General features: G+C 37.3%; 1 protein-coding gene across 2 annotated transcripts in view; it reads right to left on the bottom strand.

The window, feature by feature from the left end:
* The window catches only part of LOC131425941 (serine/threonine-protein kinase 32A), a 280,520-nt gene that overhangs the window by 41,445 nt on the left and 212,484 nt on the right, over positions 1–26,591 (bottom strand). For both annotated transcript variants that reach the window (XM_058588268.1, XM_058588267.1), the window contains exon 7: positions 15,080–15,117. In XM_058588268.1, coding sequence (XP_058444251.1) covers positions 15,080–15,117 — 38 coding nt within the window. The remainder of the gene's footprint in view (positions 1–15,079; positions 15,118–26,591) is intronic.

Below are 26,591 nucleotides of genomic sequence, written 5' to 3'. Positions count from 1 at the left end.
CACTGTTTGAACTTTCGGGACGGTGGACAGTAGCCAATTGTTTGGGTTTTCGTAGTTGATTTTGTTGAATGTAGAATGTTACATTTCGACCGTTCCACGACAAAAGGGCCTAACTGATAATGACAGTTTCTCTTTGTTTACTTTTTCTTTCACGATTTACCGAACTGATTTCATATTTGACGCTTTACTTTTCGCAAAACTTTCAAGGTAAAACTACAAGCCTTCGATATATATATTGGAAATTTTAAAGAATTTGCAATAATGGCTTCGTAATAATCAAAAGAGAAAGTAAACAAAGAGAGGCGCTCATTTGCAGTTAGGCCCTTTTGTCGTGGGACTATCGATTTTATAGATGGTGTAATGATAAGCCTCAACCCTTCTAAGATCACTTGACAACACAAATTTTGCAGTAAATTTTGACATCTGGTGGATACAACCAGCGTTGCCAGTATTCTAAATTTAACTGGCAGGTTTTTCTCGTTTCGACAGTCACTCTAACGAACTAGATCTTTTTTCCACCAGGTTTTGTCCGATCTCACTAGATTTTTACGCTTTTGGCCTCTAAACGATAGGTGGTGAGACGAGCTGGTTTTTCGCTCACTGAAAATGAAGCCCACTCAAAATTTCTTTGTACATAAATTAGACACAGACAAATCCAGATGAATTTTGAAGTCAGAGACAGATTTTTGAAAAAATTACATGGCAACTCTGGTTACAATCACAGACTACTGCTATCCTACACGCTCTCTGAACATAACTCATGGTTTGAGTTGCGATTATTCAAATTCATAAACTGGAACAATATGTCAAAATTTGAGTATGGATTTGAGTAAAATAAACTCGTTGCCATGAGTTCTCTCTCATTTATTCATACATTAGAGTAAGCGTTGAGTTTTTAAACATTTGAGTGAAAAAAATACTTCTTGCAGTACAGTGCGTTTTCATTCTCGGAATATTTTTATCGAAATAAAGAATGCAAGAATACGTCGTTTTCCATTGCCGTTTCTAGATCCGGTTTTAAAAACATGAATCAACGTCAATCATAGATGTTTTGTGGTTTCAATTATACTTAGTGAAAAGCGCAACATAAGGATACCAAAACAATTCAATTTGTACTTCAAACCGTTCAAAAGGAAACGGTTTTGAATCACTACTTTGCGCATTCAAAAGCAAGAATAAACTTGTATATGAAAATTAACGAAGAAAAATTTCTTAATTTTGAGAGCAAGGAACTCAAATTTTGAGTTGAACTTGCTCAAATTTTGAACAAAATATTTTTATCTTATTTTGAGTAAAAATTACTCAAGTTTTGACAATTTCGTCCCTTAACACAAAAATGAGTAGATAGGTGGTAACTCAAGTTTAGAGTACGTGCACTTTTTATGAATTTGAGTGATGTGTCACTCAATTTTGAGTTATGTTCAATGAGAGTGTAACTGTCGCTTGAGATAAAAGAAAATGAAAATGGTTGTTTAATACAAACTTAAAATGAAAATGATTAGCTTAGCTTATCTAAATTCATGAAATCGCCCAGAAAAAATGACTATTTTAATTTAATAATTTTAAGAAACTGAACCGTTCATTTTATTCGTGTTCATGTCATCCGGTAATGTCACTGACATTACTCACTCACTTTTTGATAATGAAAAATGACTTTTCGAGAAACTTTGAAAAAAAAAATCCTGAAAAGTATTGTAAAATCAATTTTTTGTCACTTTTCCAACAAAATCATACCTTTCTTTAGCAAATCAACATATTTGAATGAAACTTTCACAGATAGTACAATAAATTTTTACATAATGAGTTTCGTTGCGCACGTAGAGAAATGAAGTTTGTTTAAAATAACAAAACAGTCAGTAGATTATTAAATTTAAATTACATTAATTTCAAGCTGATTATGATTGTTTGGAACCAGTGGCGTACCGAGGAAATTTGGCGCAAAATCAGAGATTTGCCGCCCCCATCGTTGGTTTAGTGAGCAAAAAAAAACGAACAAAGCTGAACTCCATCTTCGGAGAGATGACTTGGGCGAGCAAAAAGGAAAGGTCCCAAGGATTAGTTTGCCGCCCCTCTAGAAACGTTGGGCCCGGGTGAGTGCACCCTTCACCCCCTCCATACGCCACTGTTTTGAACCAATTTCTCCCTTCAACATCAACAATCATATCTGTTTGATATGAAACAAATTCCTTATGAAGGTTGAAAGAAAAAAAAATTGTTCCGATGAACAAAAGATTAGTTTATTGGCAATGTATATGTTGATTCAATAATATATTTATATAAAGAAAAAAATTGGATTCATTCTACCCACGATCTTATTTATGTAATGATACTAAAGGCATCTTTTTGGCAACATTGTTTTTGTCAGATCACGCGTGAATCGTGTCTGGTGTCGCTGTCAAACTTATTCAGTTTGATCTATAATTTAATCAAGAATCGTCGTTTGGTCTATAATTTATTCATGAATGAGCGCAGGTAAAGTTGGAGGAAGATCCACTTTTCTATCGAAAAATTGTGCTCAGCAACGAAGCTCATTTCAGGTTCAATGGATGCGTCAACAAGCATCAATTGCCGAATCTGGAGTGAAGACCTGAGAGAATCATTGCAAGATGCCTACCAATGCATCCCAAAAAAGTCACTGTTTGGTGTGGATTATGGGACGATGGTATTATTCGTGAAATACCGGTCGATAAGTTGGAGAGAGTATGTCAAAATTGGTCCTTGCGCATGGGCCATCGAAAGCAGAGCCGCGGCCAACAAGAATCAATTTCTGAAATTCGATCTCAGTTCCAAAATTCTGGCATTGAAATCGAGAACTGAAACTGGCCGAGGATTCAGGAGCTTTGGTAGTGAATTTTAGAAAAGAAAATAAAAACTGGATTTTCAAACTGAATTTCAAAACTTAGTTTTTAATCGATACTTTTTAATCTATGCTGTCCACCATGACATAAAAATGTTCGAAAAGAAAAAATGGAGACACACACGTCAGAAAACTTTCATAATAATTATCATACAAAAAATGTCCTCTAATTCAATGTATAATGAACGATAAAATATCTAATGCCATCTGACCATGGAGTCAAAAAAAAAACGCATTCAAGCCGACTAAACTGAAGTGAAAATATTCCGATTTGCATATTTCAACAGATGAGTAATTCTAACAGTTCCGCTGTAAACATTTCTAGCCCTTAGAAGAGCTGATTTAGAGAATTTTTGCGGTCGTTGTTTTCTTTTAGGTGTGCTTCGATCCAATGCAAACGACCAGGAATAGCAAATTACACTGAAAACGGTGCACAAAACAAATCCGTCCCGCAGCAGAACTGAACGCTAGATTTTGTATTAGGAACTGAGCACTGGAGCTTCACTTTCTACTCATTCAATTACGCAGGCTAGAATTAACGGAATATATAAAATGTTTTATAGGCGAATTTCGCGCTAAATCGTATTCAGAGTTGGAAGCACCCTCTCAGATTTCTATCAAACCTACTGTAAATGAAGACTTTGTCACAAAAAAACGCTTCGCATACTTTGTTCAGCCCGATGGCAACAATAAGGCATTCTAGCCAGTGCCGGAGATGCCATGTAAAAATTTTAAATATCTGTAGACAGGGTTGCAAAAGTTAGTAAATTCGAAAAAAAATCTGCTGCCAGCAAGTATGTCGCGGAAATTTCAAAACACTGTAAATTTTGACGAAAGTCTGCGAAAAACTCCATTTTCAAAAGTCTGCACAGCAAAAAATGTCTGCAGCACTATATACGAAATCTGCAGATGCTAACGTAGCCAACATTTCGGGTGTTTGGGCTGACTGTCTTTTAAAAAGGGCCAAACCATTTTTTTTTCAAATGGCAGTAGTCGAAAACTGTATTGTATGAGTGGTTTTTATAGAATTTGTCAAGTTTTTGAAAAAACAATATTGAAAAAAATCCTTATCGACTCCAACACTGAAAAAAACTGGTTTTGAAAACTTAAAGTCTATTTTCAAAACAAAGCTATTTTTGATTCGGATAAAATTTTGTTACAAAAGTTCAATTGAGATAAAAATATGTATAAAGCGAGAAGTCTAGTGTTTGACGGACAGAGATGATGTTTGGATGTAAGGTATCGGTTGGGTGATGGCCAGGATGTAGACCACGTTCGATGTACGTTCTACCTTGTCTGACTGCGTTTTAGAGTGTCTATAACAAGATTCAGAGTGGCGATATGGTGGCGCGTATGCACGGAATTCATAAGAATGCGGGTTCGAGTACCGGTCTCTGAGCGTATCTTTTTCCAATAAATCATCTTTTCTTGGCTTCTTCAATACACTGAAGTCTTTTTTTATGCAAGTTTACGTACCGCATAATAAACCGCATAAAAAATCGTTTAATTCTGAAAATTCGCATATAAAACCGCATAACTCTGAAACTTTGCATAAAAAACCGCATAACTCTGAAACTTTGCAGAAAAAAAAACGCAGAAGGGAAACCGCATAACTCTGAAAATTCGCATAAAAAAACCGCATAAAAAAAGACCTCAGTGTATATGTTTCCGCTCAGTCATTGCAAAAACTGAACTTAGTTATGACGGCTTTACGTCAAACCAACTAAAATTAATAAATCGTCAAAAATTCAAGTTTCATCATTCAGTAATAGCCGTTCAACCGAGAAGGTTGTGTATAGAAGCGTACAGTTTAATAACGCTGGTTAGTTTACACGCGTTAAATACGACAACGGTTGAACTACAGGTAGAGACCTGTTGGCAGCAGCCGTTAAAACGTAAAATCGTGCTGCATAAGAGAGCCCTAGTGCTGGGCCAAGCTGGTGAAGGAAACAACAAAGGGCGTTTCCCAAGCTCTACCCAGGCCGCAATATACAGCCACAAGTGCTGAGCAGGAGAGTGCAAAGGCACATTGAAGAAGAAGAGTGCAAAGGCACACAGAAGCAGGAAAGTGCAAAAACACACCGGTGCGAAGGTACTTCGGTGCAGAAGCATATCGGTGCGGAGCACAAGGAAGAAGGAGACAAGACAATTCGGTCTTTCCACTGCCATACAACACGCAGGTATACACCGGTGACCTGCGCTGGTTGCAGCTGGCGAAGACAAAAGTAAATCGGAAATCGAGTGGTGCTGGATGTCAGGTAGCAGTAGCATCACATCCAACAATCAGCATCCAACAAGAACATCTAGAGCAACGAGGATCTACACGGCAGTGCAACGGAGATAGACAACGATTTTAAGGTAGAAGTTTTTTCTTTTCCTTTTGATTGAGTACTGTGTAGTGTTGGTTTCATTTTTCATTTTAAAGTTTGTTTAAAAATTTAAATGTGATGGATGAATCCATAGATGTAAATCCTAGCATGAATCCTATACCCCCACGAACGAAAAAATATCAGGAGAGCTCTTCTGGGCCTTGGATAGTCTTTTTTAGACGTATATCAAAGCCATTAAACATTTACCAAATTTCTAAAGGTTTGACATCACGATACTCTTCAATCAAAGAGATCATAAAAGTAAATAACGATAAAATTCGTGTTGTGGTAAATAATTTGAAACACGCGAATGATATTGTCTCTTCGGAACATTTCAATAAAGAGTATAAAGTTTACATACCCTCCAAAGATGTCGAAATTGACGGTGTTGTTACCGAAGCGAGTCTTTCGGTAGATGATTTACTCAAGCATGGTGTTGGTCGTTTCAAGAACTCTATGCTTGAGGGTGTGAAAATACTGGAGTGCAAACAACTGTACTCAGTAGTTTATGAAGAGGGAAAAAAAGTTTATCGCCCATCAGACTCGTTTCGAGTGACATTTGCCGGATCTGCGTTGCCGTCCCATGTCTATGTCGATAAAATTCGCCTCCCTGTTCGGCTTTTTGTTCCAAATGTAATGAATTGTACGAACTGCAAAAAATTCGGACACACAGCTACTTACTGTAGCAATAAACCAAAATGTATTAAGTGTGAAGGACCTCATAAAGATAATGATTGCAACAAGGAAATTGAAAAATGTCTTTATTGTGGGGAAAGTCCTCATGAGGATATTTCAGTATGCACTGCATTTAAAGTGCACAAAGACAAAATTAAGCTTTCTTTAAAAGCACGGTCTAAGCGCACATATGCAGAAATGCTTAAAACGGTCATTGATGTCCCCCCTTTGGAAACCGAAAACGGGTTTTCAAATCTAGAGGAAACAGAGGACTCTGACTCTGACGAAAATAGTGAAGGTAATTCGTTTATCACTACCCAAGGGTCAGTTAAAAGAAAGAAGTCTTCTTCCAAATTACCAAAAAAGACACCTAAAGTTTCATCTTCAAAAAAAGATCCCCGTGTTAAACAAAAAAAGTCAAAACCAAAGACTGTGCCTCCTGGTTTGTCAAATTCACAAACCAATCCAGGATCTAGCACAGAAAAAGGTAATAATCCTGTGGGCTCCATTTCACAGCCACCAACAGGATTACTGAAGTTTTCGGAAATTGTTGAATGGATTTTCTCAGCATTCAATATATCTGAACCCTTAAAGACCCTCATAATGGCATTCCTTCCAATAGCTAGAAATTTTTTGAAGCAGTTATCAGCTCAATGGCCAATTGTCTCAGGTTTTGTATCTTTTGATGGATAATTTATCACCCGCCGCAAATGATACAATCACTGTCCTGCAGTGGAATTGTCGAAGCATCATGCCAAAACTTGATTCATTTAAAATTTTATTGCATAGTCAAAAATGTGATGTATTTGCTTTATGCGAAACATGGCTTACTTCAAACATAGCTTTAAATTTTAATGATTTTAACATTATACGTCTCGATAGAGACTCTCCGTATGGTGGAGTGCTTTTGGGAATTAAGAAATGCTGTTCCTTTTATAGATTAAACATCCCTTCAACTTCTAGTATAGAAGTTGTTGCTTGCCAAATAAACATTAAAGGCAAAGATATTTGCATAGCTTCGGTTTATATTCCTCCAAAAGCACAAGTTGGACAGCGACAGCTTAATGAAATGGTTGAAGCCCTTCCTACTCCACGATTGATTCTGGGGGATTTAAATTCGCACGGAATGATGTGGGGTTCCGTTTACAATGATAGCAGATCATCTTTAATACAAAACATTTGTGACAATTTTAGCATGACGGTATTAAATATGGGTAGCATGACACGGATCCCAAGACCTCCTGCACGCCCAAGTGCATTAGATCTATCTCTTTGCTCAACATCAATTCGACTAGATTGCACCTGGAAAATATTGCCTGATTTACACGGTAGCGATCATTTACCAATCATCATCTCAATTAGCTGTAACAAATGTATTGCTAATTCAGCTAGTATTCCATATGATTTGACAAAAAATATTGACTGGATTAAATACCAAAGTAATATTTCAAGTGTCTTAACTTCAATGGAAGAGCTTCCCCCACTTGAAGAATATGACTTCCTCATTTGTTCGATTCTGGAGGCAGCAGAACAATCCCAAACTAAACGCTTTCCTGGGCCAACGACTAACAGAAGGCCTCCCAACCCCTGGTGGGACAAAGAGTGCTCAGAGGCTAAACTCGCAAAACAAAATGCTTGCAAGACGTTTCTAAAACGGGGAGGAGGAACTCCTCAGAATTTTGAAAAACTTATGGTTTTAGAAACCAAGTACAAGAGCATACTTCGAGCCAAAAAATGTAGCTATTGGAGACATTTTGTCGAAGGTTTGTCAAGAGAAACCTCAATGAGCACTCTTTGGAATACGGCCAGACGAATGAGGAATCGTAACGTGGGCAATGAGAGTGATGAATACTCGAACCGATGGATATTTGACTTTGCTAGGAAAGTTTGCCCAGATTCTGTTCCTACGCAAAGCATTATACGGGAATCTCCTCCAAATAATGGTTTTATTAATAACCCATTTTCAATGATGGAATTTTCTATAGCACTCTTGTCTTGTAACAATAACGCCCCTGGGTTGGACAGAATTAAATTCAACTTGGTGAAGAATCTGCCCGACCTGGCAAAAAGACGTTTGTTGGAATTGTTCAACAAGTTTCTTGAGCAAAATATTGTTCCGCCTGACTGGAGACAAGTGAAAGTTATCGCCATTCAAAAGCCGGGGAAACCAGCTTCCAATCACAACTCATATAGACCCATTGCGATGTTGTCCTGCATCAGAAAATTGTTCGAAAAAATTATTCTACGACGTCTCGACACTTGGGTCGAGACGAACGGTTTGTTGTCAGATACTCAGTTTGGCTTCCGTAGAAATAAAGGGACGAATGATTGCCTTGCATTACTTTCGTCTGACATCCAAATTGCCTTCGCTCAAAAGCAACAAATGGCATCTGTATTTTTAGACATTAAAGGAGCGTTTGATTCAGTTTCCATTGATGTCCTTTCAGACAAGCTCCACCAACATGAACTTCCAGCGGTTATAAATAATTATTTGCACAACCTTTTGTCAGAGAAGTGCATGTATTTTTCACATGGCGATTTGGCAACATTCAGAATTAGCTACATGGGTCTCCCGCAAGGCTCATGCCTCAGTCCGCTCCTCTATAATTTTTACGTGAATGACATTGACAGCTGTCTAGTAACCCCATGTACACTAAGGCAATTGGCAGATGATGGCGTGGTTTCAGTTACTGGGCCCAAAGCTATTGATCTGCATAAACCATTGCAAGATACCTTAGATAACTTGTCCGATTGGGCTGTTCATCTTGGTATCGAATTCTCTGCGGAGAAAACAGAGTTAGTCGTCTTTTCAAGAAAGCATGATCCCGCGCAGCTTCAGCTCCATATGATGGGAAGAATGATCCAACAGGTCTTAACTTTTAAATACCTCGGGGTGTGGTTCGATTCCAAATGCACGTGGGGAGGACACATTAGGTATCTGATAACGAAATGCCAACAAAGAGTAAATTTTCTTCGAACAATAACAGGATCTTGGTGGGGTGCTCATCCGCAAGATCTAATAAAATTGTATCAAACAACGATACTTTCAGTGATGGAATATGGATGCGTTTGCTTTCGTTCCGCTGCAAACTCTCATATTATCAAACTGGAGCGAATTCAGTATCGTTGTTTGCGAATTGCTTTAGGGTGCATGCATTCGACACATACAATGAGTCTTGAAGTTCTGGCGGGAGTTCTTCCATTAAAAGATCGATTTTGGGAGCTTTCATCACGCCTGCTAATAAGATGTGAGGTGCTGAATCCCATGGTAATTAATAATTTCGAACGACTAGTCGAGCTTCGATCTCAAACAAAATTTATGACAGTATATTTTAACCATATGTCACAGGAAATCAACCCTTCAAGATATATTCCTATCCGTGTCAGCATCCTAAGTGCCCCTGACTCAACTTTATTTTTCGATACATCCATGCAGCGTGAAGTGCGTGGAATCCCGGATCATCTACGCTCGACGGAAATCCCAAAAATTTTTTCAAGTAAGTTCAGGCATATTGACTCTGAGAAAATGTTTTACACGGACGGATCGCGAATTGAAGAAGCGACAGGGTTTGGTATGTTCAACAATAATGTTTCGGCCTCATTTAGGCTTCAAGAACCTGCATCTGTTTATATAGCAGAGCTAGCAGCAGTTCATTATAGTTTGAGTGTAATCGTCACATTATCTCCAAACCATTATTTCCTCTTCACAGATAGTCTGAGTGCAATTGAAGCCATTCGCTCAATCGCTGCTGGCAAAAATGAACCGTTTTTCTTGGGTAAAATAAAACAGTGTCTGAACGACATATTGAATAATAATTATCTAATCACTATAGTCTGGGTCCCGGCTCATTGCTCCATTCCAGGCAATGAAAGAGCCGATAATTTAGCCAAACGTGGTGCTATTGAGGGTGAAATTTATGAGCGACCGATTGCTTTCAACGAATTCTATAGTTCGTCTCGCCAAAGAACACTTGCCAGCTGGCAAGCATCTTGGGATAGAGATGATCTGGGTCGGTGGATGCACTCAATTATTCCGAAAATATCGACAAAGGCATGGTTCAGGGAACTGGATGTGAGTAGGGATTTCATTCGTGTGATGTCCAGACTCATGTCCAATCACTACACGTTAGATGCACATCTCCTTCGAATTGGGCTCTCCGAGACTAATCATTGTGCTTGCGGAGAAGGTTATCGGGATATTGATCATGTCGTTTGGACATGCGTGGAGTATCGTGATGTCAGATCTCAACTAATAAATTCTTTGCGTACCCAAGGTAAACTATCCAATATCCCAGTTCGAGACATTCTTGCTTGTCGTGACCTTTCATACATGAAACTTATTTATCATTTCATAAAGAAAATTGGAGTTTCAATTTAATAAAGGCCCCTTTTAAGACTTAGTTCTGATCCCAGCTGCGTCCATGAGTTCAACCAATAGCTAAATTAGAATAAAAATTATGTAATGATACAAACAAACTCGAAACAGTTTATGAAATTATCAACAAAATGTCTGAAAATAACAGCTTATTTTATAATTTATAGAAGTTAATCGTTTGGTTCAAATAATATTTCCGAGTAGATTTCATAATTAATGACGAGTTACCTAAGATGATATTTAAGCTATAAGAGAATATGTTTTAATAAATTCAAAACGTTGTGACTATGTTAGAATTAAATTAGGATAAGAATATTATGTAAAAGTGATGCTACGGCGAAGAAAAACTTATGTAAACTGCCTTAAGAAATAAACGTATTTATGGAAAAAAAAAAAATTCAAGTTGGCCATTTTTAAGCAAAAAATATTTCCTTGTCAAAATTGTTTTTTTTTTCAGTTTAATTTTACCGAAAACTAATATTGAAAAGAGTTTGTGGTATTAAACAAATATTGCATTACTACTTCTTTATTTTCTTGTTTAGTTCAGAGGAAAGATCGAGGAAAGAAATAACACCCACAACATTAGGTATTGATTATTACACAAATATTTAATTATTTTCATATGTAACATTTGTATTAAAGCTATCTTCATGCATATTATTTTTTATTATTTCTATACTAGGAAAATATTATTGGTTCATCTTCTAAATTAAAATACTTTTTCGCAACCCATTTGCCACCAGGAATAGACAAAAAAAGTGTGGAATTTCTGCGTGGAAGTTATTGTTTTGTTGGCGTTTTTATACAGTTTTTAGAGTTCTTCAGATATTTTGTTGTACTCTTCAGTGGATATGTAGCAGAAATTTAATTTCCTAATATTATTACCATTTTGTTCAACTGCCCAGTTAAAGACTGTGCCAGAAAGTATGGACGCAACCAAAAACCGCTGCCATTTCGCAATGGTTCAGAATCTGTTAATTTTTATGGCTGCGTCCTGTTGTTTACACTCTTCGCTAACCACTTGTGCAGTTGTTTATTCGTTTTCATTAGTTTGTTTCGAAATGCGTGGACTTTCAGCAGAAAAACGTCGAAAAATTGTGTACAAATGGTGCACAGAACGCGGACTGTCACTGAGAAAGATAACAAAAATGACCCGTGCGAAATGCAATCAGGAAGTTCAGTGAGGATAACACCTTTGAGGATAAACCGAAGACGGATCGAAAAAAGGTCCTGCTAACCCTCAGTTGGATAAACGTATACTGAAGGCGTTCGAGCAAAAGAAGGAGGTTTCAGTTAGGGGTGTGGCAAAAAGGTAGGCACTTCGAAGTCAAATGTTCTTCGTGCTAAAGAACGTTTGAATCTTCGAACCTATAAGAAGCATAAACAACCAAAACGTAGTCCGAAACAAAAAGCATCGATCAGGCCGAGGGTTCGAAAGCGATACGATTCTTGTTGGAAATTTGAACTGCATAATCATGGACGACGAAACCTACGCGAAACTCGATTACAAATTCTTGCCGGGACCACAATATTATACGGTGCGAGAAGGGCAGGTGTTAAACCAGTCCGAGACATCGATTGAAGTCGAAAAATTTGGTAAAAAAGCTATGGTCTGGCAAGCAATTTGTAGCAGCAATCCCTTCATCACCACTGCTTGAATGAACAGCGAAATATACATCAAGGAATGTTTACAAAAACGACTTCTACCCATGATTCGAAACCACAAGGATCCAGTTGTCTTCTGGCGAGATCTTGCTTCTTGCCACTACTCGAAATCAACGGTATACTAACAAAAATGTCACTTTCGTCTTAAAAGACATGAATCCACCAAATTGCCTACAACTTCGACCAATTGAGGAATTTTGGGCATTAACGAAGGCACACCTTAGGAAACATGTCTCGGCAGTTCGAAAAAGATTGGAAAAAAGTGTCAAAACTTTTCGCCAAGAAGTCTGTACGGAATTTAATGAGGAACTTTCGCAAGAAGGTGCGCCAGTTAGTCAAAAATGGCTAAGTAACAAATGTTGAGAATAATATTCTGTTGTTGTTGTCTAATATTGTCAGTATATCGAATAAAATTTGAATATCTAAAACTTGTGAATTATTTACAGCGAAATCAAAGTGCGTCCATATTTTCTGGGACAGTCTTTATATATCTCTCACGGGGGGTTGTTTTGGTATTTTCATAGTCGCGAGCAAGACTGGGTATTTTAGCCATTCGATTTAGAGAGCCACAGGGACCTTTTCCATGGGATGTTGCAAAGAAAAGTGAACGTTTTCATTCTTCAAATAATCTTTTTTCCTGTCCAACTTGAAGTTTTGACTGTTGGTATGGAAAATAATCAATTATCTTGTTACAACATTTCATCAAAATCGATTTTTTTCAGTGTAGGAGACATTTAAGATTTTTTTTTTCGAAAACTTGACTAATTTTGTAAAAATCACTCATACAATACTTTTTCTGTAAGATTTGTCAGTTTTCGACAACATCCATTTGAATAGAAATTAGTAAAAAAATTTCGGCCCTTTTCAAAAAACAGTATAGAGCATTTTTGGGAAAACAAAGTTTGCAAAGCGATTTTTTGTGACAAAGTCTTCATTTACAGCAAGTTTCTTTAGAGGCAAACATGCGTCATGAGGTTTCTCTCAGATACTCGTTGATATCAAACATTTCAGAAAATTTTAATTATGAATATTTTGTGATTTTGTCACACAACTGAAAATTTTATCATAAATTGATGATCATATGTCCGATGGCATGTAGCAAGAATTAACAGATCGGCTGAAAAGTTCGTATCGTTTCTATGAGAGGGCGCCACTAGAATTAAATCCATACCATTTTCAGTTAGTACCAACCTTCAAAAGATACGTGTATAAATTTGACAGCTGTCTGATTATTAGTTTGTGAGATATTGCATTTTGAGTGAAGCTACTTTTGTTATTGTGAAAAAAATGAAAAAAAAAGGAATTTCGTGTGTTGATGAAACACTACTTTTTGATGGAAAAAAGTGCCGCCGATACCAAAAAATGGCTTGATGAGTGTTATCCAGACTCTGCACCGGGCGAAGCAACAATTCGTAAGTGGTTTGCAAAATTTCGTACTGGTCATATGAGCACCTAAGACGATGAACGCAGTGGACGTCCAAAAGAGGCTGTTACCGATGAAAACGTGAAAAAAATCCACAAAATGATTTTCAATGACCGTAAAGTGAAGTTGATCGAGATAGCTGACACCCTAAAGATATCAAAGGAACATGTTGGACATATTATTCACGAATATTTGGATATGAAAAAGCTTTGTGCAAAATGGGTGCCGCGTGAGCTCACAATCGATCAAAAACAACAACGAATTGATGATTCTGAGCAGTATTTGGAGCTGTTATATCGAAATAAAACCGATTTTTTTCGTCGATATATAACAATGGACGGAACATGGCTCCATCACTTCACTCCGGAGTCCAATCGACAGTCAGCTAAGTGGACTGCACGCGATGAACCGAACCCAAAGCGTGGAAAGACTCAACAATCGGCCGGTAAGGTTATGGCGTCTGTATTTTGGGATTCGCATGGTATAATTTTCATCGACTACCTTGAAAAGGGAAAAACCATCAACAGTGACTATTATATAGCGTTATTAGAGCATTTGAAGAACGAAATTTCAAAAAAGTTGGAAGAAAAAACTTCTTGTTTCATCAAGACAATGCACCGTGTCACAAGTCGATGAAAACCATGCTGAAATTGAACGAATTGGGCTTCGAATTGCTCCCTCATCCACCGTATTCTCCAGATTTGGCCCCCAGTGACTTTTTCATGTTCTCAGACCTCAAGAGAATGCTCGCTGGTAAAAAAATTAAAAGCAATGAAGAGGTAATCGCTGAAACTGAGGCCTATTTTGAGGCAAAGGACAAATCGTACTACAAAAATGGTATTGAAAAGTTGGAAGATCGCTATAATCGCTGTATCGCCTCTGATGGCAATTATGTTGAATAATAAAAACGAATTTTGGCAAAAAAAATGTGTGTTTCTATTAAACGATACGAACTGTTATGTTGATACGTTAGACACAACAAGAGATATTCACGATCAAAAACTTATCACTCTCTCAGAGGGTAAACATTAAAATGGCGGCCCATAGTAAAGTAAGACGTTTTCACGCCCAAACTCAAACGAAAACGTCACAATCAAATAAAAATCCGTTTTTCCAATGCATTATTGTTCGATTCAATCCACAACGAACATCCAGCTTACGTGTATTCTGCCAAATCTATGAATATTCAATCCGCCAAAATACGCACCTTTTCACAGAATTAATCTGCACACGTGGCAACACTGATTGTGAGAGCTGATATTCGCGCCATTGGAAATCAGGTCACGTCGTGAAATCGTCAGCAATTTGCTATCGTCACGTGCGAAAGGGTTTTTTTTCGTCTATAGGTACGAACGTATATTGAGAAACCTTGAACACGAGGTTACGGGGGCGGATGGAAGAAGATAGAGTAGCTTGAGTATTAATATAAATGTGACATATCGCACCATAATTTAATACTTCTCAGTCGCGTGAGTTAACACACCGGCGCCATTGCTATCACATGTGACTGTGATATCGGATGTCAAAAGGAAGGTTGCAACAAAAAAATGAATAAATAACTAAAATGAATTCTACGTTTTCCTTCAAGCAGAATTTTTCCCGGAAATAAGTTTTCATTGGTATAACGATACCACTTGTTAGGATTTATTTCGTCACTCGGGTTCGCGTCTTAGAAGGCGTCTTAGAAATAATGGAATTATTTGATGAACACTTACCTTCCTCATCCAGCAAGATGTTGTCCGGTTTGATATCCCTGCAAAAAGGAAGGAAGAAACGAAAGCTGGTTAGTGCGAGACGGAAGAGGAACGAACATATTGGCTCTACATACTAAAATACATACACATGAATATGTTATGAATATTAAATTGCGCCTGAAACAAATGAGCTAATAAAACGAGCTTAAAATATTCATTACGGTTATGCTTCACGACCGTCGGGGGAGCAATCCTCCGCTCCGACTGACTCCCGTACGGGTGAAAGTTCTAGCGTTGCAGGCCGATAACTTCTGGCTCGAACCGAGACAATTTGGTTAAATTTCACGAGAATCCGAGCTTGGCGGTAAAATATTCATTCCGATTCGGTTGCAGCCCGTTAGTACCTGAGGCTATGTGTGTCGTCCGGTTCATTCATTCCGAAGGTCGGGTTCACTGGCAACCGCACCGTAAGCTACAATGTTTTATTAATTCTTTTACTTCAATTCGACCGGCCCGACTCCCGGTTCGGTTCGGCCCAGTGAAGGAAGGAAGGATGATTGTGGTTTATTACATTCTTGAATGTGCCTCGAATGCGACATTTCGGACACAGCGACGGAAGGCCGCAGAATGACCGCTACATTAAATTTGCTTCTTTGTGTCTGTGAGTGTGGAGAGCGCAGAAGAATGGAAGGATTTAGATTCGGGTAATGTTTGGAAATAAATATTTAACTTGTGTTTGTGCAAACACGTTAACGAATACCAAAAAAACAGTCTGTTAGCATTCGGTTGAATCTACAGGTTCGTCCTGCTAATTCGTACCCCTAACATGAACTAATGGAATTTAGAAAGAAATAAAAAAACTATGACAGAATGCTTCACGTAAATTGGTAATATGTATCTAAGCTTTCCACAGTTGATTGTTGTTTATGTTCAGAATAACATTGCTAATCACCGTTCAATTTTGAGAACCTGTCAATTTTTTAAGGCTCACTTACCACATGTGTTGTCGTTTATTTGTTTCCACCACTTTTTTTTTTCAAACTGCGTGGACTTTCGGCAGAACAACGTCGGAATATTGTACATACACGGAGAAAAATCAATTGCCGGTGCATTGATTGAAAATCATAAAATCATGATTGACACGTCCTCTCATGATTATTCATGCCTTTGATGAGCAAAATGATTGATATCATGAACAATAACTCATTTCCCATGACAATTTTCATTATAAGAAATGTATCGAAAATAAGCTATCCACATACATTTGTGTTGTACGCATGTATTTATGCTCAGATCACAGCATGCTGTGCGTTTGGCTGTCAGCTTTCGTTTGTTTACTTGTTTGTGCGGTTGAAATTCTGCGTTTTCAAAATGTCGTGTATTGAAAAGGAGGAGAAAATTAAGGTTCTGGACGGTATTACTATGCGAAAATTGGGGATGCGGTTTGGAATTCATAATGCCAGGGTTAAAATCATCATTAATAAGTTTGGGGACCACTACTCTTTGGATGAGTTACCAGGAAGAGGCAGAGAACCCGGTTTTCTCTAACCCGAAACTTTACCAGAAAGTGGTCCATGCTCTAATCATGAAGAACAAATCAATGTCAATACGTGATTTGGCCAGAAAAGCAGGAACGAGTGTCGGAATGATCCAGCGTATCAAGAGGTAAAATCACCAGAAGAAGCAGAAGCAGAAAATCTTGAAACAAAGTGTAGAACAGAAGAAGTGAGCAGCAACAAGAGCCCGGAAATTGCATTCGCGTCTTTTGTAGTGTCCGGATGAATGCGTTTTGATGGACGATGAGACCTCTGTAAAAGAGGACTCAAAAACCCTTCCAGGTCCACAATACTTTACTGTCGTCGTTGGGGAGGATGTGAGCGATGCGGACAGGTCGATTCAAGTGGAGAAACTCGGTCGAAAGGTACTGGTATGGCAAGCAATATGTTCCTGTGGTTTGAAGTCAACCATTTTTTACACTACCGGAACTATAAATGCTACAATTTACACTACCTGAACTATAAACTATAAGAAATCTATCGTTCTGAGTGTCTCCAGAAGAGATTGCTTCCATTTATATAAAAAAGCATAGTACACCTCCATTTTTTTTTGTTTCAATTATAGAGGCTTTAACATCTTAGGTCATTCGCCTCTTCGGACCAGAAAATTTTTCTGACCCTATGTGCGGGGTTGGGAATCGAACCCAGGCGGGCTGCGTGAAAGGCATCGACTATCCCATCACGCTACACCCGTCCCCCGGTACACCTCCATTGTTTTGGCCGGATTTAGCGTCGGTTCACTATTCCAAAACCACCCTCAATTGGCTTGCGGAAAAGGGTATAAATTTCGGTGAGAAAAATATCAATCCACCAAATTGCTCTCAGCTTCGACCCATCGAGCGTTACTGGGCAATCGTGAAGGGGGTCTTCAAGAAAACTGGTAAGCAGCTGGGAACATGCAGGAGTTCAAAAAAAATTGGGCTCAAACGTTTAAAACATGCAATGCAACACTTGTCCGGGCCTTGAGGAAGAGCGTTCGATAAAAAGTTCGAAAAATCGTGAAGGAATAACTTAAATTTCATCCGGTTTTCATTATGCTCAAGTTTAACCTCGATCAATTTTTAGTTTGAATAAAATATCGTTTTTTATCATAATTTGAAAGAAAAATTTGTGGATCGCTTATTTTCGATACACTCCTTTTTAAACATTTTACGTATGAATTTTTTTGAAAAGACATGATTCCGTTATTTTTACCTTAGTACCTTGAAAATTGATCCGGACTGGACCCTATTTAAAGCGCGCGCGTAAACCCAATCGGTAAATTTATTTTTTCCTACAACCTTCTTTAACATTCCTGCTAAGTTTAAGTGAGATATGTCAATTAGTCTGTGTTTAGCAGCTGTTTAATTAGGACACGAATAATTTGTGTGGCTATTTGTACTATGACAAAAATATTGAACAACGAGTTTAGTTGAAATTTTGTATTTCAATTGGAATTTCGGCTACGGAATCATTAACAATGCTGCAGAAGTGCTTTTTGGGGGTCTACTCTATCGAGAACGCAAGTATTTGAGTGGCATAAAGCATTCAGTGAGGGTCGTGAGTTCGAAGAAAAAGTGCCTCATGCTGCTCGCCCGTCCACCCTGAATTCGTTCCGAAGGAGTACTACTTGAGCGTTTTGAGGCGTCTACGTCAGGCAATTCGTCTGAAACGGCCGGATTTGTGGGCGAACAATAACGCGCCGTCGTATTCCAGCATGATTGTAACGATACGAAAGTCATCGCCCAGCCACCGTATTCGCCAGATTTGGCCCCCTGTGACTTTTTCCTATTTCCAAAACTAAAATATCCACTCCGGGGAAGGCGCCATGACTCGACCGAGGACATAAAAAGTAATTCGCTGAAGGAACTAAAGGGCCATGCCAAAATATTAAAAAAAATCTTATATACATAGAAAGGTTATGCATGCAAATGAAAGGTCTCATGGTCTTATACAAAACTTCCAAATTTCATCCGGTTCCGGATTTATAGGGTGTTTTAAAAATTTGGTACCGTCACTTAAAGCGGTGAAACAAAACTATTTCTTAGTTGGACTCGAAACTACTCCAATCGATTGTCATTATCAATGGACAATCAAACAAACTGATTCCGGCTATCCAGGTTCCCGATTTCTGATTCCAGAAGCACCGGAAACAGTGAAACAGTAAACTCCGGTTCAAATGAAAAATCTTGTGGTTCCATATTGAATTACTGAATTTCATCCGGATCCGACGACATTCGGTTCTAGAATTACAGTATAAAGATTGTTGAAATATTTATATCGTCACTAAAAGCGGCAAAATAGAAAACGTAAAACAATTTTTTTATATACGTATTTATTTATATCCGGCTTTAACCTACTAACGGTCGTTCGTCGGGTAAAATATTTTTAATACTTGCCTAAAAGCTGTTATTTTGAAGAGTATCACACATTTATATATGAAAAAATGAGAGATATGAGAAAGGCATCATTACACCACTAGGTGGATTAAAAGAGGTTTTTCATTTAGTTTTTGTTGCTCTCGAACCGGAAATTCAATCCGTGTGAAATTCAACATCAGGCTATGGAACCGAGAGACCTCCCATTTGAATCTAAGTTTGTGAAAACCAGTCCAGCCATCTCCGAGAAAATCGAGTGCACATTTTTGTTAAATACACTCACAGACATTTTGCGTACCCGGCGATCTGAGTCGAATGGTGTATGACACTCGGCCCTCCGGGCTTAGGTTTAAAAACAGTTTTCACAATGATTGCATAGACTTTCTATATGAGAAAGGCAAAAAGGGCATTAACAAAAAATATTTGCCCATTTTTAAACTCAGTTGGATTGGTGTCTCCATCCGTGAAAAGTAAATGGTTTGTCATATCGAAGACGTATGCAAAGTTTGATTGAAATCGGATCTGTTAAATATCTAACGAAAAATCTGGAGCAATTTGCAAAAAAAATTAAATTTATATAATTGAAAACGCAACTAGGGGAAACCGGGGCGAAAATGGCCACTCACAAAAATTTCGAACTCCAAATGTCACATCCCAACGGCAAAGCCCTGAGCATTAGCTACAATTGGCTCATATTCATTTGACTTGCCGTCCACTCAGTTAAGCCTCAGTATCCGGTGAGCGCGAAAGTGTCGATTTTTTCGTGAAAAGTTAAATTTTCTAGTTTCAGAATTTCTGAGTTGTAGAATATTGGGGGTACAAATTAGTTCGGTCCGTTTTCAAAAGCTGGCTCTGGCTGTTATGAATATTGAACGGCAAGAGCCGACGGTTACAAAAGGTTATTTAAAAAAAACCTTGTTTTTCACTGTGTTTTGTGTTAATAAGGTAGCATTTGCGAGAAGTTTTAGTTTTCCGTTCTAATTGAAAGAATAGTGCAGCTGTAGCGCATCAAATGCTGGTGGATGTTTATGGTGATAATGTTCCAACTGTGCAATAATAACAATCTATTCTGAATGATTTTGTTGTAATTTGGATATCAACAAAGCTTCTGTTATACGGATCAGGGTCATTTTGCCGAAAGCCGTTGCGCCGAAACCCACTTCGTCGAATGCCATTTCGCCGAATCCTTAAATAGTCTTGATATCGTAAATGGAATTGATTTAAAATAAAGACAAATGAAAGATAATAGCGTTAACGCTCGTTTTGTTGACCTACAATTGTACTTTTTGAATAAAGATTGATTCTTGTACTATTGAATAAAGATTAATCCATGAACCTCAGAACGAAGTTCCTAAGAAAACTAGTTGACTATTAGCTACTGAGAATCAAAGCAATTGCATAGATGTATCTGCCAGGCAAATGTATATGGTTTTTTCTTTTACTAATGTCGTTTTCGTTTTTAAATTGCACTACACCGGTGTAGCGAAAGCTGCACTGAAACCGTTCGTTTTTGCCAATTGCACTACACCAGTGCTACACTTTTTCTGCACCGATACCACTGGTGTAGCACTCATCAAAAGTTTGGTGTAGCTCTGTGCAATGGAATCGTTTATTGTAGTCAATGGTTACTGTTTATGTTTTCGTCAGTTTTGTTCGTTTATGCATGCCTCAGTGTAGCACTGCACCGGTGTAGTGCAAATTAAAAACGAAAACGCCATAAGTAAAAATCTAATGCGGCTGCGCTATAAAAATCAAAAATAAACTTGTCATTTCAACCAACAGTAAAATCTAAATCGTGGTGTCACCCGGTGTCGATTGTTGTGACATCTGCAAGTGTTCGCCACGCTGAATGAGCAAATTTTTCACACAGTTCATAAGTGAGCCTGTAGGGTTACGGCTCCCTATTTCATCTGAGCTCCTATATCCATCTCATCCCTTCACGTCATTACTTTGAACATGAATAATATCTTACAACGTACGTGAACCAAACTGTGATATGTTTAAAAATGAATATTAAGCTGTTGTCACATTTTTCCATTGGCAGAAATGGTTTTAAATTCTTCGGTGATCGTTTTTTTCATATAAAACAAACTCACTTTTCGATTTAGGACACATTTTCGTCTCAAGATTTACAGTTCGTCATGTTTCTGAATATCTACTAATCGATTCATCTAAAAACATGATCACTGTTTCGCACAATTACACTACTATTGAACGCTGGATGACTTCATAATTAGTAATGTTCACTTGCCACTTGTTTGATTAACGAGTAAAAACTTTAAAAACTACCCGACAAACAATAAAAGTCTTCAAAAATATGAGATGAAAGTTTTTCACTTAGTTCACTTGATTGCGCTTTGTTTTCATCTCATTTGGTTTCGCAAAGTTGTCAGGTTTTCTCATAAAGTCACAAAACGAAATTGTTTTTCTTCTTCCAATTATCATCAACAATTTTTTTTTTTGGTATCCGTGACATTAGTTTAATTATATTATTGATATTTATATTTCAAAAAAACTATTTCGGCTTCGAATATTACCAGAAAGAGCGTGTTAAATACTAATCAAATAACCATTGTGGCAAATCTAGTAGCGCTGGTTTCTTTCCACTATATGTCAACATAACGCTGTGAAGTGCGTGTGTTTCATCGGCTGTGCACAGAGATGCCAGATATTTTCATAGACAATATGTATTACTTTGCATAAAAAGTCTATATCTGCTCTATTCGTTTTCACTAATAGAATGATATAAAAAGATAATTCCTCATATCTGCGAAGATTTCCATTTTAACATGCGATTTGTCCGTTGATTACTGAACTTTCAAAGAATTACTGCAATCAAATAGTAATAGATACTCACAGAGAAAAGCCTATTTTTTTAGTTCTCACTTTTTATGAACCTGTACAAATCTGTAATACATTTAGGAAATCAATATAAAATCTGTACTCTGATTTAAATCAACGCAAAAACCTATACAATACAGATAAATCTGTATAAATGGCATCTCTGGCCTACATTTTGTTTTTAGAAAGGCTAATGCCTAAAAAATCAATTCCTTTTTTGTTTTGTTGTTAAGTTTACCGAATTAACTCTACAGAAAAATTTTAAAGTTAAAACGAAAGGTAACGAAAACGACCCAAAAATATTTTAACGTCGAAATGATTCAAAACTGGTTCTAAAAATATCGTGTATTGTCTTATAGTTGGCATCAGCCCATTTTTAAGAAAAATTCGGACATATTGAATCTGAGAGTGTAACAGTGCAATGTTTTGTTTTGATTGTGTTAATAGGATGAATAAAGAACCAACGATAGGATGAATAAAAATCCTTTGAGATGGAATTAGGAGCAGAGTAGTGAACACTTCAGAAGTGTTTTTAGCTGATTTTTTGAACATTATTTTAATTTCCAAGGAACGTGAATCAATTCTCCATGTGGAGCAATACAAATTAAGCAGCAATATGAAAAAACCATAGTGATTTTAGTGGCTAAATCTGGTTTATAAAGTAACGTTCTTACAAATGAGATGAAATAGGTAGCCCTTACCCTATATCTGTTTTCTGTGATATAACGATTGAAAATTGTTGTCATAAGCTTTGCTGACAGATATTTCTCCAGCCACTTCGATTCGGTTTGGTAAAATAAACGTTTCCCTTTGATTATTCTAGATTGTAATTTTTGTGAAATAAAAGTAAAATGGACAAACAACGGGTGGGTAATGTCAAAGACATAACCGGATTGACGTGAATACGAATAACATGGGCTCGCTGAAACTGAAACTGTGGCCTTATAAAGCACAATATCAACTCCTGCGAATGACAAATGCAGGTTGAAATTGGGGCTAAATAAAAGACATAATAATAATAATAATGAAAATACTAACAGTAAGAATGTCATACAACGAAAATTTAGGGAATAATAGAAACATATCTTTATAAAAACGCGCGCGTTATCCAAAATAATACACGTTTTGAACTACTTTTTTTTACAAACCAGTGTAGATATTATGAGAATATTATTCCTTGTATTTGGAATCTAGAATCGGGACTTCTACCATTAATATGATAGTACACATATAACACTATGATTCTCCAGAGCTCCGATTAAAAGTTGGTTCCTCCAGCAATTCTATTACCTTTCTATAGAGAAAAAGAAAACGTCTCTTTAATATTCTTTAGAATAATTTTATTTTAAATCTTAGCTTAAAGTCCACATTTGGCAAAAAAAAAAACAAACAAAAATTCCAGGAGCAAACGTAATTAAAACTGCTTAAATTTAGTCGTTCGTCTGTGTAATTTTGCTAGCAAACAAAAATGTTAATAAAAAACCAAATTTTTACCCGAAGTAACCGGAAGCAAGCGAAAAATCTAATTCCTTCGAAACCCAACACAACCACTTTCCGCGTCGGAAACCAAATCGTGCTTCGGGTTTGTTTGTTCGGTGAATGCACAAAACAACATCAACTCGGGAAGAGCCACGTCCCTCGCTTGGAGCTCATCCGGTTCTGTTTTGACGAGAGTACGGACGGAGTAATTAAGACTAAAACAATGGCCGTAATGATGATGGCTCCGACGATGACTATAATAATAATAATGATGATGATGATGATGATGGGTATAATGTTTTCTCGCACTTTGTGCAGTGTTCTTAACTTTTTTCGGAAGCGGACTACGGAGATATTTACCAACGGTTATCGCACTCATAATAATGGTTGGTTATTTTTGGAAAATATTCGCCAACCAACCAACCCACGGCCATTCTTCACCGGTCAAAATTGAAAAGCCACAAAAAGTTAAGCGAAAATGCGGGAAGAAAAAACCCTACTGGCATGGTCAGAAACGAAGGCGGACGAAGTAGAGAATGTAAAGTGCAGTTCCGGTTGTGTGCGAGGTACTGACTGGTAAACCGCGGACCGTAACGATTGTGCACACTGCACTTTGCGGTAGTCCGAGACCCGTACCGAGCTGTGGTTTGCATCGTGGGACCAGCGCAACCGAACTCGCGAGTGAGGGGTGAACGGTTGCATTTCAAATCATTGCTTTTCTGATCATTCCTGGTAAGTCGTTACATATCAATTAGGGGATATAAATTACAAAATAAACTGTAATTTGCTATCGAACACGAATCTTTGTTTCAAACTGAAAATCGTTCCCCAACGTCGTCAGAGTAAGAGTAAAATAGCTTCCATGTTTCACAATTTATCTTGTCGAACACAAGCCACCATTTTCCCACGCCCGGCTTGACCGAAGACAAGGCGCTCACATTTCGGAATTGACGGTTCCACCAGTAAAACTCCGGCAGTCCAAATCGCTAGATCTAAGCATTCCGCCGGTACATCCGGGAGTGACCGGGCGGGATGATGAATTCAGTCCGAGAAAAGAACGGAAATTACAACCCGCCTGCCGGTGGCTGCAAAGTTTAATTATAAACTCTCTGTTCTCGGTTTCTTCCCCTGTGCTTTGTCATGCCAAGATACGAAGTCCAGTGATGCCAGATTGTCTCATAGTTGGTTTTGTATATTTGAAATGATCGATAAAATAATAGAAGTCACCTAAGGAGTGTATCGAAAATAAGCTATCCACATACATTTGTGTTGTACGCATGTATTTGTGATAGTTTTTTTATGTTTTATGTTCCTTGGGACGACGTTTAAAAACTTCATCCACAATTTGTCCAAATATTCATTCTTTAGAACCAACAGTACCACCCAGCTCAATGTATTCCATTTTTATTTTGTTTGTAGCTTCGCTATTAAAGTTATTCGTATGTACTAGCTCTTCAAGATAAAAACTCAATCTTTTTTACTATTTTAAATTAATTCGAGATAACAGTAGGATTAGAACAAGAAACATAGCTGGATATGATAAAAGTGATAGATCATGCATTTGACGAAGGATTACAGCATTAACATTCTTGCAATTTTGTTTAAAAAATCAACACATTTTATTCAGATTTCGTGCTTTTTCTTAAGTGCAACTTTTACCCAAAATTCGATTATTGTTAGTGTTTTCTAGGTTGCCAGAAATACCACCAGTCATTTGAAAGCCAAATAATTAAGCAAGCATTATAATTAAAATTGAAATTGTTATTTTCCTAACTATTCATTTTTTTGTAAGACTACTACTAAATAAGTCTTATTAGGGCTATCTGGAAAATCAGTAGTTCTTAAGACTCTTAGGATTCAAACTAGGAGTGTATTCTAGAGATGGGCAAAACCTTTGTTTACAAAGAGTCGCTCCAAACTTACTAGTTCTACCGAAAAAATTAGGTCTATTAAACCGTTCTTTCGTTCTTCTTTTTTTATATATCATTTATTTTATCCCGGTTTTAGGCTTTTTGGTTTCGTTCTTCTAAAGCTTTGTTTGTTTCTTCGAAAATAATATGAGAGCTACAGATTACAGATTCAATATTGCAATTTTGCATGTATTCCTACCAACAATCATTCTCTTTTTATACGTTATCAAAGGTCACGAATGTGTGTAACTTCTACCAGATTCCTCAAACCAGCAAACATTCCGAAAAACGCAACTAACTTGTATACATTCTCAAAGAATTCGATTACTTTCATTTTTATATAGAGAACTCTCATTCTTGAATTCACTCACTCTCGTTGAACTGTTTGTGAACGGATTGCCCATCTCTAGTGTATTCCAATACTATATCAGCCTAGTATAGTCTAAAAAAAGTATACCTAAGGGTAAAAATGAACAAGAAACAATTCTTCTCTCGATTGCTACTTGATTGTTTATTATTTGCGCTTCATTATTCAAATTATTTATGAAAAATATTAATTGGTTATATTGGTTGATCTGGGCAGCCGGCTACCGAGAAAAAATGTTTAATGTATCAAACAAACAAGTATAATCTTGAAAGACATGCACTGACATGGAAGAAGGAAACATACTTTCTCCGAAGCTAACCGGAAATTGATAAGTTGAACGGAGAGATAATTTAGTAAAATGGAGTAATCAGATGTGAAACATTGAAAAACATCTGATAACTGAAAGGAAAAAGTAACTCAAGCAATTGTCCCTTTTACGACATGGAAACAGGAACCCGGTGGATCTATCCAAGGCTCATTTTTTTCCTCTAGATCCCACACGGCATCTAGGCTGGTACTATCCGGAAGAAGATAATATGTACTATCAATCTCCTAGTAGACTCCAGCCCCTACAATTTCAGCTTTAAAACAAGGAAATCAAATACTCATTGCAAACGGTGGACAAGGTCAAAGTCGACAGCTTTTTAAATTTTGTGAATCCTATTGAAATCAATACTAAGATTACAACACAAGTATTGTCTCAAGATGACATTACTGAGATAAATTATGATGAAATTAGGACAATCATTAACCCACTCAAAAACATGCTCCTAGGAATTTTTCATAGGTTTACTAAACATGTTATCTGACATTTCTTTTGCAATCATATTATGCAAACTTATTCTGAAATTTAATAGAAATCCAGCAAAAACATCCGTTAGATGTGCTGTTGTTGATAACAACTAAGAAAGCTTTGATGCATTCTGATCCATTAAAAAATTGCTGCCAAACCCTTACAAAAATTGTTGAACGAAATGTTGGCCCCATCTCCAATGGATTGTACCATAAAACCTGTGTAGGACA

This window comes from Malaya genurostris, chromosome 1 (genome assembly GCF_030247185.1).
Source record: "Malaya genurostris strain Urasoe2022 chromosome 1, Malgen_1.1, whole genome shotgun sequence".
In the NCBI taxonomy this organism is placed as follows: domain Eukaryota; kingdom Metazoa; phylum Arthropoda; class Insecta; order Diptera; family Culicidae; genus Malaya; species Malaya genurostris.
The sequence above is the reverse complement of the archived record's forward strand: the minus strand, read 5'-3'. Positions and strand labels throughout refer to the sequence as shown.